Source organism: Momordica charantia, assembly GCF_013281855.1.
Source record: "Momordica charantia cultivar OHB3-1 chromosome 9 unlocalized genomic scaffold, Mcharantia_2.0 BLBB01000009.1, whole genome shotgun sequence".
NCBI classification, from domain to species: domain Eukaryota; kingdom Viridiplantae; phylum Streptophyta; class Magnoliopsida; order Cucurbitales; family Cucurbitaceae; genus Momordica; species Momordica charantia.
Window position 1 is genome coordinate 28419397 of NW_028275167.1, and position 14277 is coordinate 28433673.

The window sequence follows — 14277 nt, forward strand, 5'->3', positions numbered from 1 at the left end:
TTTTAAGATAATAACCACCTCAAATATGAAATGAGGGACTCCTCCTCCTCTAACCACCTCAAATTATCCATTTATAAATCCCAAAATCACTAGCATCCTCGCTGCACAATATCCCTTCGCTACCAATAGTTTCGAAAGTCAAATCCAATGTAAAATGAAGTTTTGAAAGTATAAAAATTAAAATGAACCAAAATTAAAAATATATAAACATACCCAACTAAAACAATATTTAAACTTAAATTCTACGATTTCAGTTTAAGATCCAAATTTGAAAGCCTTCCAATTAAAAGAAAAATTTAAAGTTTTTAGATATTAAAGCAACGACAATGAGAGCCAGGGGAGCAAGAAACATGGAGCCAATTGCCTTTTTCTGAAAACATATTTATAACGTCACTGGTTTGCTTAATTACTATTCACCCAACCTGAATTTTATTTTACATAATTATTTAATTTGTTGCCCATTTCATCATCAAGTCGTTGTAGTATAGTGGTAAGTATTCCCGCCTGTCACGCGGGTGACCCGGGTTCGATCCCCGGCAACGGCGTCGTTTTGTTCTTTTTTAATTTTCATTTGTCCGAAAAGAAATTCCCTCGTTGATAATGATTTTCTAATTGGTAAAAAAATTCCTTCACCAATGTTAATGATTTTCTAATTTTCTGTTTTTTAACCATATGTCACATATCAGTTGCATACCGATATATCCCAGATATTTTTAGAAAAAATTATAAAAATAAAAAAATTGTAAAATAATATTTAAATTAACATTTCACCATTTTTTTACAACTGTCAATTACTAAATAAGTTAATAATTATTAATACAAATATTAGGTCAATATTAATGATGTTTTATTGATGCTTTTTAGATTTTTAACGATTATTTCTACAATCAACTAAACATTGTTGTATTTTTAAATAAGTTAAAAATGATTAATATTAATATTATAGATATACTAGTGATAGACATTATTATATTTTTAAATAAATTAAAAATGATTAATATTAATATTATATGTATACTAGTGATATTTTGTTGATATTTTTCATATTTTGTTGAATTTTTCTAATAGTAAGATAGAAATATCAATTTAGCCCTCTCATGTGGTGTATGGACGGATATTTAATACATTATTCATCTCGAATATTTTTATGGTATCGATATGGAAACGTATGAAAATGTGGTGAAAATGTGGCCATACCAAATTTAATACGTTGATTACAACGAGAGGAAAAAGGAAAAGATAAATCTGGCGCCAGAGAATAATAAATGAAGCGCGAAGCGTTGGATGAACGCCACTTGGGAGCGAAAGGAAATGGCCTTAAATCGACCCGTCGTTTTTACTCATTCAGTGCTCCTTCACTGTCGTCGTCCTCTCCGTCTCCGCCTCCGCCTTCCAACTTCTCCCGCTGCACTCTTCTCTTCCGCCGCGCGTCCGGCGTCGTCTTCCATGGAAGCTCCTCCCGAAGGTTACCGCAGAAACGTCGGCATTTGCCTCATCAATTCTTCTAAAAAGGTCATTTTACAAACTTTTCTATCTGTTTCTCTATTGCCGTACATCTGTTCCAGTAATCGTATGTGACGTGCTTCCGATAATCGATGCGTGCAGATTTTTGCTGCCTCGAGGTTGGATATACCCGAAGCTTGGCAAATGCCACAGGTATCTGATGATTTGTTTGATTCTTCTAGGTTATAGTATGGTTAATTGCTTTATTTTTGTTTTAGCAGCGCGTTTACGAGTTCTGAATAATGAATTGGTACTATTTTACCGCTACATCGCGTATAGATTACATGAAATGTTTCTTCAATTGGATGTGTTCATTGATTAATTGTCGGTATGGTTGTTCGTATATATTTGCTAGAATATTTCGCGGTTGTTTCAATGGGTTGACCGCATTTTGGCATCCGGTTTGCAGTTGAGACATCCATAACTTGCTTTTTAAATGTTGTATAGGGATCATCTACGAAATTCGAGGTCACTTAAGATTCTTTAGCTTGTCTTAGGTTCGGGGTTGCCGTCTTTTATTTTGCTGTAATTCAATGTAATTAGGAGAATGGGAATTAGCTGTTATTTTTATTGGATTGTATCGAAGCGGCGTACTTCCTTTTGTTGTTGTGAGATTGTCATGAATTGGTGACATAGTAGTTCAACGAGAAATAAGTCTGAAATTTTAGCATTGAAGCATAATTAAATAGTACAGTTACAATATATAAGCATCTAGCATAGCCTTGAGTGTTTGATATGTTTTATCCATGATTTATTCATTCTGTCGTGTTAATTAGGGCGGTGTGGATGAGGGTGAAGATCCAAGAAATGCAGCCATCAGAGAACTAAGAGAAGAAACAGGAGTTAGATCTGCAGAGATCATTGCTGAAGTACTATTTCATTTATCTATTTGTTTGTTTTTGCTTTGCTATACATATTTGTTCTTAATTTTTCATGAACTGAGATCTTCTCCTAATTGTTGAAATTGAAGAAAGTATATTTTAGGAGAGATGAGTAGATCTTGCCAGTTAGATCTCAACATCATCCAGTTTCTAAAAAGTTGCACTAAATCACGTTTCTGTTTTCACAAAGGGTTAAATGTGTCTTAAACAAGCATACCTAGTTTCCTCTTTATTTATTTCTTTTTTAGCATCGGTTTATTTACTATGGTGTGAAAGAAAATTCATAATTGATCACTATTGTATCAACCAAAGTCTTAGAGTGATTATTTGAGTTGGTTTAGGATGTTCTTGATGTTTTTACTGTTCTCGATTTCACTGTCAAATTTCTTACCATCAATTTTCTGATTATGGAAATTGGTTTATTGTAATTTAATCATATTTTACTTTTTCTTCATGGCTAACCTATTTGTGCTGGCTTTCATACACTTCAACTAATGTTTAGGTCATTAGACATCTGTTTGGCAGATATCATAAACAGCTCATCGAATATTGAAATATTATTGGTGGCCATATCATAAACAGCTCATTGAATATTGAAATATGATTGGTAGATGGCCACCGTGATTTGAATCTAGATTTGAAGGAGATGATTTTAGAGCATGCCTTTGTGATTACTGTGCCAACCCATTGTGGTCATAATTATATTTTTTTTCTCTGGAGATGAGAAAGAATATTCTGAACTGTCATTAGTGATATCCTAACCCAATCACTTGGTACTTAATATTTTTCTTCCAATATGGCTTGTTTGTTGAAGGATCGTGTAGAACGATAGTTGGACTATAGGTTCTTTTGTATTACTATTAGTAGTTTTAATGTGCATACTGTGGATGCCGAAGTTGTAAATTGGCCAGAAATTTTTATTCTTTCATTTGAGAGTTTTCTCCGAGTAAAAACCTGTGTTTACCTAAATTGGACACATCAGTGAAATGTCTTGAACATTGGTTTCTTAAATTAGGTACCTTATTGGCTGACTTATGACTTCCCACCCCATGTCCGAGAAAAACTTCGACATCAGTGGGGTTCTGACTGGAAGGGTCAAGCACAGAAGTGGTGAGTTCTACTTTCTATCATATAGTTCTTAGGTTGAAATACTATTTCAGTACTTATACTTTTAGTTTTGTTTTTTGTTTTTTTTTTTTTTTTCATTCTGGTCTCTGTACTTTCAAACACCTATTTTGATTATTGTACTTTCAACTTTTATTTATTTTAGTTTTTCTACTTTGAAAATGTCTATTTTGGTCTTTGTACTTTATTTTTTATTTTTATCTAATTTTTTCTATTATAATTCTAACATGATACTTCCCTCGCTAAATCGCCAAGGAACTTCCCTTTGCTAGAATCTTTGACAACGTCATTTTTCTTGCTACGTCTGGGTGTAAATTCTCCCTTTTATTGATGAGTGAAATTACAAAAGGGAGGGATGATAAGACATCTGCGAACTAAAGAAGTTAAAACTTCTCCTTGTAGAAATTGTCAACCTGGTCTAACTTAACTAGTTAAGGGACATATACTCGTCCAAAAAGTCATGGGTTTGAAGTGAACCTCCATCCCAATTGCAAAAATTAGTCCAAAGTTCTGACCCAACATGAATGCTTTGATAGAGTACAAGTACAATAGTACTAAAAAAACAAAAATTGAACTAAAATGGTACAAGGACCAAAATGAATGTTTTGAAAGTACCGTGACCAAAATGAACCAAAATCAAATTAAAAATATTGAGACCAAAATAGTATTTAAACCTAGTTCTTATCACTTTCATTTTCTTCTCGTCCTGCCAAGGTGCAATATCATTTGACTTATTAATTTAATTTCAAAGATATTTCTCCCTATCTGTGATGCTTATACCATGTTCAAATGTTTGTAAAATTTTAGGTTTCTGCTGAAGTTGACAGGAACTGAAGAAGAGATCAATCTTTTAGGTGATGGCACTGAGAAAGCCGAGTTCGGCGAATGGTCATGGATGTCGCCCGAGCAAGTACTAGAACGTGTGAGTAGACCATCATTAACTTGCCATTACCTAGCAGAATGAATCTGATAAATTGGTAATCTGGTATTGTTATTCATTCAACTTACATTTAATTTAATTGCTATCATGCAGGCTGTAGATTTCAAGAAACCTGTTTACAAGGACGTTCTAATGGTATTCAAACCCTATCTCGAGTAATATTGTTCCGAGCCATAAAAAATTTATTCTTGACACTCTCAATAATGTTGGATTTAGCTCCCAAGGGGTAGCCCAGTTGGCAAGGACTCGAGTGCCCCTGGTGAGCCTAATACCAAAAACCTTTGATGTCTCTTGAGTCCAAACTTTAGAGTGGGCGCGAGTGCCCCTGGGTATAGGGGAGCAAAGTTCCGACACTTATTTATCCAAAAAAGAAAATGTTGGGTTATTTTTTTCTTTTGTCAATTGAACCAAGTTACAGAAGAAAATCTTTTTTTTTCTTTTATACAACATGTGGAGGTGGGGTTCGAACTCATGACCTCTTGATCAGAGATAAGTACCTTAGTTATGCTCGGTTTGACGTTACAGAAGGAAATCTTGTCCAGTCTCCAAGCTTTGGTTGTATAAGGACCCAGCTTGATTGGGTAAGTATTCTTCTTCCACGAGGTTTGATTATAGGACTGTTTTATTGGAATATGATCATTGAAATAAGAGGTTTATTTTTCATTTTACACTAGAATGCTATTACATATAGTAATGAGATTTTATTTTATATAGGTTTAAACTAGAATTGTAAACATTTTTAGTTGTACCAAGTAAAATCTGATTTGTTAACAATCAACTGCGAAGAAATTAGTTCATGTTGGCAGGAATTTAGGAGCATATTGTTGGTGATGTTGAAACAATATTCTGACGAAAGGCAATTACCAGGACAGTCTTATTTATAAGAAAAGAAAAAAAAAACTTTTTTGTTTTAATAACAGTCTGGTATTTCATTATGAACATCTTCTGAATTTGGTTCAAAGAATTCGTAAATAGGAAAAAAAAAATATCAAAGATGATAGGCGAACTTTTAATTTTATTCTATTTCTAGGAGATGTACAGAATCTGACTAGACTAATTCTAAGAAAATAACGAGTTTTTACTTCAGTAAACTAAGTTTAATATTAATAAATAGATTTAAACATTTTAAATTGTTTTTTAAATAAAAGAAATCTTGAAGTAATATAAATTTAATTGAAACATTACAACAATTCAAATAATATTTAAAAGAAGAAATACGAAATTACTGTCAACGAGTTGGAATCCCAACAAAGTAATGGTACTAATAATTTTATTACAATGGATAAATATTTCAAGATGCTTTTATTTTCAATACTTTTATAGAATTTCATTAAGAAATTTAAAAAAATAATTTATAATGTTACATTTTTCAACTGTTTGTAGTTCAAGTATCTATAATATTGTACTATGTAGACAACAACAAATGAGGCTTCAATCCAATACTTTCTCTAGTATCTACTACTACTCTAGTATCTACTAGTACAACTATTGAAGTAAGAAAACTAGCAAAGTTTGAAGGCCTAAATACCACTAAAACCTCCAATTCTGTCCTCGGATTGTCCAACTGGCAAGAGCTTGGATCTGTATGATTTAAAGGTCTCAAGTTCAAACCTTCTGATAAGTTTAACCATTAACTCTAAATTTTATTCTTTTTTTTTCTCGAGTGGAGTATATTTCATGGGCATTGATCCTTAATTGCTCATCACAGAGCTGCAGCATAGTCCTAACTCATCTCATTCAACAGATAGGAGAATGGAATCTTGGTTATAAACATGTGACATTTCATCTCTTGTCATGAAATACATTTTGTATATGATGATAAACAATATCTGCTACGATGTCGGGAGAGAATTGCCTGACCATGTCGTCCCTCGCCCATCGTCCTTTGGCCTTGGCTTCGTCAACATTCGTCGTTACTTCCCTCATCAAATCTTGAAGCTTCCCTATGGATGGTTCGGCCCACAGATGCCCTTTGAATGGACCTTCCTTTACCTCACTCATTCTCTCAACTGCCAGTGGATAGCTATTCTCGTCCGTCAAAAACTCCGTTTGCCCCGACCAGTTGGTCGCAATCACTGGCAACGACATGGCCATCGCTTCAACGAGCGGCCTCCCCCACCCTTCGCCTCTCGATGGCAGAACAAACGCATCTGCAGCCTTGTAAATTCTAGGCAAATCAGTTTGAGCTATATGAGTATCAATTACATAAACAGGAGCCCAACCAGAAGCTGGCTTTTGGATGTCTGAGTTCTCTACAAAATCCAAAATCTTGTTCCCAAAATCTCTATCGCTATGGTAAGGATTTGTCAACAAGAACAACCCCACTTGATCCTTCTTAGAGAATTCTTTCAAATAAGCTTCCAACAACAGATCCCAGCCTTTCCTAAACTCCCACTTGAAGATACTCAGAAACACAAATCCATTGTCTAAGCCCATTTCCATGTCTTTGGAACCTAAAACCAGAGTTCCTAAAGATGCAAGACTAAACGGCCTATATTTCAGAGGATCAAAGAAGTTCACATCAATGGGTTGAACAATTTTCACAATCTTGGAAGGATCAACCCCACTTTTCACGAATGTAGAGACATGAAATTCAGAAGGAACCCAAATATAATCCATTAACTTACAGCGATTCACATGTTCTGGATTCACCCTATCTGTTTCAAACATTGTTCTGCCAATCACTGCCTTGAACTTTTGGTAAACACCTGGTGGGCAAGGCAGGGTTTCAAACAATGGAGGATTCCAGGCACCGGGCTCGCTGTGGCAGATCACAACAGTTTCATTCATTCTACAATCTGTTCCGTGAAGTTGAATGGCCAAACTCCTGACAGAATCTGGCAATCCCTCCCAAAAATCGATGGATTCTAGATCGCCATGTTGCTCAATCGCCAACCGGAACTCGTGTGGGGCTTTGATATGGTGGTGAAGGGCTAAAATGTAGGACCAAGCTTCTGAACTGTACCCACCGCCGGAGAGAAATGGAGCCATCCAGAGGACGCATGGAGTGGGAGGTGGGATTGGAATGGAATTTGGAGGTGGATTGAGGAATTTGATGAATTTTTGGAGAAGTTTTAGGGATTGGGTTTTGTGATGATCTGTTTTGGTGAAAGTGAAGAAGGAAATTGCGATGAGGAGAATGAGAATGGAGATTGCAGAAGATCGGAATTTGAGAGAGTGAGGATTCGGAGGTTGTGGATTGCGGTGGTGGAGATCCATGGCGGCGGATTCAGGGAAACATTTGTTTTGAGATTAAGCAAAAATACTGAAAACAAACGAAAAGGATTTTGAAGGTGTTCTGTTCGACGGCGGAAGAGGAAGCTTGGAAATTGGAATTCGAACAAGAGCCATCGAATTTCTAAAAATTGTCATATCACTTTCATTTTCATTTTAAAATAGCTTTGTCCAATGATTCTCTGTCAATTTCTTAGGAGATGGTGTTTATATTAAATTACAAAACTGCCTCAATTGAGCTATGGTTAAAATATTTATGTTCGACTAGAAGCATGTTGGTTCGAATTCCACCTCAAATTTCTACTGTATAAAAAGTGTTTTCTAATTTTTTTTAATGTAATGATAAAATTACAAATGTCTTTTAACTATTACTTCTCACAATGTTTTTGAGAAGTAATGTTTTGATAAATCCTATAAAAAAAATGTTTTGATAAATTAAATTACTTATCATAATATTTATGCATTAGAGAAAAGTATGTTTTGGTAAATTAAATTACGTTTATGTCCGATTGTTAGAAAATTTCTACGATGCTGCTCACTGCATTTGATTGTTAGAAAATTATTACAAATTTCGATATCTTGCTGGTATGATGGTTTATTTTATAAAAAAAAAAAAAACACATTTTTTGCACGAACTAATAGTTAGAAAATCTTTTGTATTACATTTCTAATATGAGCTGAAAATTTGAACACGACTTTTTTTTATCAAGATAAAGTGCTTTAATGAGTTGAACTTGTATTAGATTTTGATATTCTGGTTTATAAATTAATGCGCGGTGGAAATGTGTACAAAATTATAATTTTGATAGAGCACATTTTAAATCCAGCTTATATATCATTATGGAATTGAGAGGAAAGTGAAAATCATAGTAAATTTTTTCATCTGCTTTTTTCATCACAGTTTTAAACTAAAACTGAGAGTTTCTGCAGATGTATACGCACACTTTTCTACAAAGGGAAAGGAAGAACCTGACTCGTGATATTGTTGATATTGAGAAAGCAGAAAAATGCTAAATTTCTTCATAGCTTTGAAGAGAAGCGGCTCAAGCAAGCTTCAATTGATCCATGGGGTTCATCTGTTGGCAGATACACATCATCCTCAAACTGCAAAACAACACCACCACCAGCCATTTCTTTAAAAATATAAAGCAATTTCAATGTCTGTTGTTAAAATCTCTGCTCAATGTAACATGTTTCTATCTTAATTTTGTGATGAAGTTCCTATCTATTTAAGAGTTCCATGTCAGCCAGCAGTAGATAAAATCTGATGTTTATAATTATACAGGTACAGATTGCCATTATAAATTATCATGGTAACATGATGCATGGTAGATATGAAATTATGTTTCAGATATCAAATTCTCGGGTATATTCTTGCCAAGGGCTGCTGATTTCGGTCGATGTTGTTACAAAATTCATGCCATTGGGTTTGGGTTCTTCAAATGGTAGCAACTCGTGGGGTCTGCTAGTGGCATTGGGGACGGGATTATGTTCACTTCTGTTTCTTTTGGCAGAAGTCCAAACCATTGTTCTGGCAGATTTTTGTTATTACTATGTCAAAAGGGAGTGATAGCACCCCCTTTTGCTGAAATCTTTATGGCGGCATGGTTTTGCTCATGGGACAATTATGTTGTTTGGGCATTCTCCAATTTTAGCTCTCATCAAAGGCTTTGGATGTTTTCTCCTGATCTGTATATTGGTGTAGGTTTTGCAGCTTGAAGGGAGTGGTTTTTCGTTTTGTCAAGATATTAACATTTTGTTTTTTAATGCTCTATTATCTTGTAATATTTAGAAATTTGTTCATTATTTGACTGTTTAGTTTTTTTTTCTTTTTTTTTTTGCCTCCCTGGAAGTTTGGATCTTTTGGATCCTTGAACATTTTTCTTCCTTTTCATCCATGATGGAAAGTTTGTTTCTTAAGGAAAAAAAAATCATGTCATCCTCACCAAATTAAAAGGGTTCTGATTGATGATGAAATTCTATAATTCTAATCTTATTTATGATGGGAGAATAACGAAAGCAGGAAGAAGTTGAAGGTCCACAATAAGCAATATAAGAAATTCTCAGGACAAGATTAACCAGAGAAATAACAGGACAATTTTACTATATCTAGAAAGATGAAAAAAAAAAAGAGAAAAATTGCGATGATAGGCTTCTCTAAGGAAATAAAGTAACACATGGTGAAAGAAACTGAATTGGACAGGATATTGGCAATAAAGATATCAAGAACTCTGCATGAACCAAACATAAATTTTAGAGTTCAACCAGGGTTGCAAAGCTATTACCAACAGCAGCCTGAAACCTCTTCAATGAATATGGAAAACGAAAAAGCTAACCTTCATAAGCATCCTACCTTTACGATACTCCGATTGTCTTTTGTTGATATATTGACAGGTAAGAAGTGGAGATTTGGCATTTTCAGCTTCACCAATGATATAACAGGGAACCTAAAATAGTGGAGATCCAAAATTTATTTTCAGAAAGTTTAAACCCTACCACTGACAGTAGAAACTTTTGTGGAAGTTAGTACGATTGTGCATTCAAGTGTGTGCGTATTTGTGTGAATGAGAGAGAGACCTGCTGAGGACACTCTTTGCCATGTCATAAAGAGTGTATTGAACAGATGGACTATAAACTCCCTCTTTCGGAGGACCAAAGAAAGTGTCAACTAACACTTTTTTCACATCTAGGTATGTTTCCGTGAAGTAAAACTGCTTTTTGGGGATACTATAGAGAGCTTCAAATGAATACCTGCATCAAAGGACATACTAGGAATTTATTGTCCTTCTACCTGTACACAAAAACAAAACTGAAAAATAGAAGGCATATCAAAAGCTTTAGTTCTCAGTCACAATAAAAACTATACCTCCACGAAGCAGAGACCTCGGTAGCCAATATCCTCTCTCGTGTCTCAGGAAGAACCGTGTAGTTATCCCTAATAAATCGCTCAAAACCTGACTGCTCACATGATGAAGTTTAGAAGGTGAATTAGCAGAAACATCAGATATCGAAACTGCATCTACAAGAAGCAAGTTTCCTGAATATATTTTCTGCTTTGCATTCTACTAGGTAATCGAGTGCACATGAGTTCAATGTGAGCTAACGTTAAGCCCCATCATACACACCAAAAGAGGAAAATAAAACAAATATGGGAAGGAATAAAAGATGGAAGAACACCTACACCATGCAACACTTTTTTCTATCATAATACAAAGAATATGTAAGAATTGGAATTATTTACTAAAGTGAGAGTCGTAAATAGTCATAACTTAAGCTTCCTGGAAAAAAAGTGTGGAGACCTGTTGCATTTAGCATCAACAAAAACATAAACAAAGAACAATGTGACAGGTCACTTGTATCTAGAACAATATCTATTGAATTTTGAATATGCATTTAAAATGTTAGACTTACTTGAGTTGTCTTCAGCAAAGACAATCCCTCAATACCAGAGGTCACTTGTAATGCACCTGACTTCTTAACTATCACCTCTGTAGTGTGCTTTTCAGATCCAAGTTTGAAGCCTTCAATAAAAAAAATATATATGAAAATAAGAACTCAGAAAACAAGTGGTTACTACTTAGATACAAAAAGATACCAGTATGCTCAATTCTATTACGATAAACTAAATACATGGTTTATGATTATAAGTGCATTTAAGCAAAGATATACAAAAATGTTCACTGGAATAAGCCATCTGTCCCAAGTACAAAAAAATAAGATACAAAATTCCAATGTTAAGTTATTTTTACAAAGGTACATAATGAAGAAAAGTTTAGGATTGAAAGACCAAAGAGGAAAGGATGTTAAGAATTTTGCCTTCTCCCATGTAAAACTAAAAATACATGGTTGTATGCATAAAATTTGTTTGATATCCCTCTAACCAAATTATCTATAGTTTATAGTTATGCTGAACATACAAACTTTAACATAATTTATCTTTTCTTGTTGGATTTACCACCAGAAGACTTTCATTAAGGATCCAAAACCATTTTTATCATCATGAGAAAGGGCAAGAGAACTCATTTGAAAAGGATATCAACCACTAAAGTTCACTAAGTTCATCAATCATCAACATTTAAACTCACTCAGAGACTCCAATTTGCAGACAAGGAAGATGGAACAATGGAAGCTTTAAAACTGTAAGTTCTTTAAACTAAGAATTTCATCATCTTCAATACATTTTCAAAGGTTGGATGATAAAAGGTAGTGCTCAGCAAAGTCGTTACTAAAGTTCGTCTATAAGAGCTAAGAATTATTCACTGGTCAGTCCACAAATATGAACAACTAACCATGGTTGTGTGGTTGACCATTGACAGATACACGCTCCCATGACTTTTCTACAATCTTCACTATTGCGGTAGTAACCTGCAAAATGAATTACAATTATTGAGAACGTCTTTGGATTTTTTAACTTTTAGCCCCTACTGATCGGAGAAGATCCCGATGATGTGCACCATGTACAGTGAGGAGGAAAAGGGGGATATGAGCAGAAGAAGAGAAGATGAAAATGGAAGGAATTCAAGAAGCAGGAAACATATTTTCTGGAAGTTGGTAGTAAATAGATGTCCAAGTTATCCTGCCAATGTACAACCAATTTAGTGAACAGATTATTAATCAGTTGTGCATGCATCTGGAGAACGTCTCAATGGGATCGTGGTCGACATGTAGGGGTGGAAGGAAAAAAAAATACTACGGTCATATTTGATGCATGTTAGCAATATTTAAGAAAGTACTCTAAAAGAGATCTAGAAGCAGAGTGAGCATGCTTCTACTATTTAAGAAAATTCAGATAGTAGGTATGTAATCTACCAATAAAAACATAAAATTATGCAGTAAATCCATTACTAATTTGGGAGCTTAACGATACATATGACCTTTCAAGAATTTTGGAGTGCGCCAATTTTTCTTCCGGATTAAGAATTAACTAGTTAGAAATGAAAAAACAAAAGTTCCACTTGTACGGCAAAAGTCATTTAATCTTTATGAAACCTAAGGCGCATCAAATAAGACCGAGGACAACGAGTTACCGAAGGGATTATTAAGTGATGTGGTGCAGTAGGATAAAACAGTAGAATTTTTTTTCCTTAAATTGTTGCTCGAGAGTGGATCTGCTATGGCGAAGGCACAAGTTGCATTAGATACAATGAGCAAAGTATAATAACTTTGATGTTGAAGGATACGGATCAAAGTGATGGATTGCAGCTTTCAACAAAAATATGTGAGATCTTTAGTGCAGTTTCAGAACTGGTTGGACACGATCATGCAATAGTTTTGAAATCGAGATAACTATTACTTTCAATTCTTACCCGCTCCATGTAGTGGGTTTACCTCAAGATGGAGCGGGCGAGAAGTTAATTTTGCTTGATGTAATGCGAATATGCTGGGTAGATAAGAGACAAGCACATTATCACTGCTGAACTATGCATAATTTACACCGATTAAAACTCCTACCACATCGCAACTTCTGGTTTCTCTTGAATACAAGTGCCAACCTGGATAGATGCGTCAATATAATTAAGAATACAAGTTGAAACATGGGGCGGACCTGCTTGTAGTATGATGTGAAGTGCTTGGCAAGAAGAATTGCAAAATCTTCCACTGAAATTTGCTCCGAACATTCCTTCGCTTTTGCATATACCTAAATTAAATAAAAGTAAATCCATGAACTTTTAACAGTAAATCGAATAACAGAATCAGAATTTAAATTAAAAAAAAAATGTGCGAGCAATTAACAGTATTAAAATTTTCGCGATTTGCTCTGTTTTCCCAACGCAAGATCCAAATCCTAGCCTTCAGGATTTTTCCATCGATTACCAACTTTACTAATTCACATGCACTTTATGGATCAAAAGTTGCTCGATCTCACAATCTCACTCATAGCATCAAACCATAAATAACGATCCAATAAAGTAAATACTAAGAAGTAAGAACAGAGCAGCCGATCTCCAGACTCCAAGCGACTCGTCTAAATTGAACGATCGAAAATCAAACATCGACATAACAAACCCGCAACGAATACGCTCTACTACTAACTTAACAGTTACGCAACTGGTTACTAATTAATCAACATAAACAACACAATCCGAGTTCAAAAAAGAAACGCATAAAAAATAAAAAAAACAATCCAAATCTCGACTCTCGACTCTCCTTTTCCCTTCATGCACCCAACGCAATCAGAATCAGAAGAGACAGAATCATAAAACATCATCACAGCGATGAGTAGACAGAAACAATTACAGTGTTCTTCATAGTATCGGTGGCGACGATATCGGAATTATCATCGCGAACGTAGGCGGAGACGCAATCGGAGAGGATACTGATGCCAACGCTCCACTCAACGATGAAATGGCGGCCGTCTCTGTTCCGCCAAACCCGCGCCACTCTCACTCGCTCCTTGCCGTGCCTCTGCTGGAAGTTGAAGCCGTTCACTGCCACCACTGCGTCGTCGGCCGCCATGAATGTAGTCGGAGATCAGGTTTGTGCTGCAGAGAAATTTGATTTCAGCAGAAGAAAGTTTTTTATTCTTTTTTCTGGTAGTTTTGCAGTAATGGAAAATGTACAGTACATTCTCCAACCCGATATGGTTGAACGACT

The 14277-nt window shown here is 35.0% G+C and overlaps 3 protein-coding genes and 1 non-coding gene across 4 annotated transcripts; 2 read left to right on the forward strand and 2 right to left on the reverse strand.

Moving 5' to 3' along the window:
• Positions 1-473: 473 nt before the first annotated feature.
• TRNAD-GUC (transfer RNA aspartic acid (anticodon GUC)) lies at positions 474-545 on the forward strand. Its single transcript has one exon. It is a non-coding gene; the product is annotated as a tRNA-Asp (tRNA).
• A 724-nt stretch (positions 546-1269) lies between these two features.
• Positions 1270-5117, forward strand: LOC111018605 (nudix hydrolase 26, chloroplastic). Its single transcript, XM_022294775.2, has 6 exons — positions 1270-1512; positions 1606-1656; positions 2280-2372; positions 3400-3494; positions 4317-4431; positions 4543-5117. The coding sequence occupies exons 1-6, from the start codon at positions 1285-1287 to the stop codon at positions 4606-4608; spliced, it is 648 nt and encodes a 215-aa protein (XP_022150467.1). The 5' UTR covers positions 1270-1284; the 3' UTR covers positions 4609-5117.
• Positions 5118-5879: 762 nt separating this feature from the next.
• LOC111018657 (UDP-Glycosyltransferase superfamily protein) lies at positions 5880-8357 on the reverse strand. The gene has a single exon (XM_022294848.2). The coding sequence runs from the start codon at positions 7666-7668 to the stop codon at positions 6232-6234; it is 1437 nt and encodes a 478-aa protein (XP_022150540.1). The 5' UTR covers positions 7669-8357; the 3' UTR covers positions 5880-6231.
• A 141-nt stretch (positions 8358-8498) lies between these two features.
• LOC111018658 (uricase / urate oxidase / nodulin 35) lies at positions 8499-14277 on the reverse strand. Its single transcript, XM_022294849.2, has 8 exons — positions 13921-14277; positions 13229-13321; positions 11973-12048; positions 11095-11204; positions 10550-10641; positions 10261-10434; positions 10037-10130; positions 8499-8787 (listed from the first exon to the last, which is right to left on the reverse strand). The coding sequence occupies exons 1-8, from the start codon at positions 14137-14139 to the stop codon at positions 8704-8706; spliced, it is 942 nt and encodes a 313-aa protein (XP_022150541.1). The 5' UTR covers positions 14140-14277; the 3' UTR covers positions 8499-8703.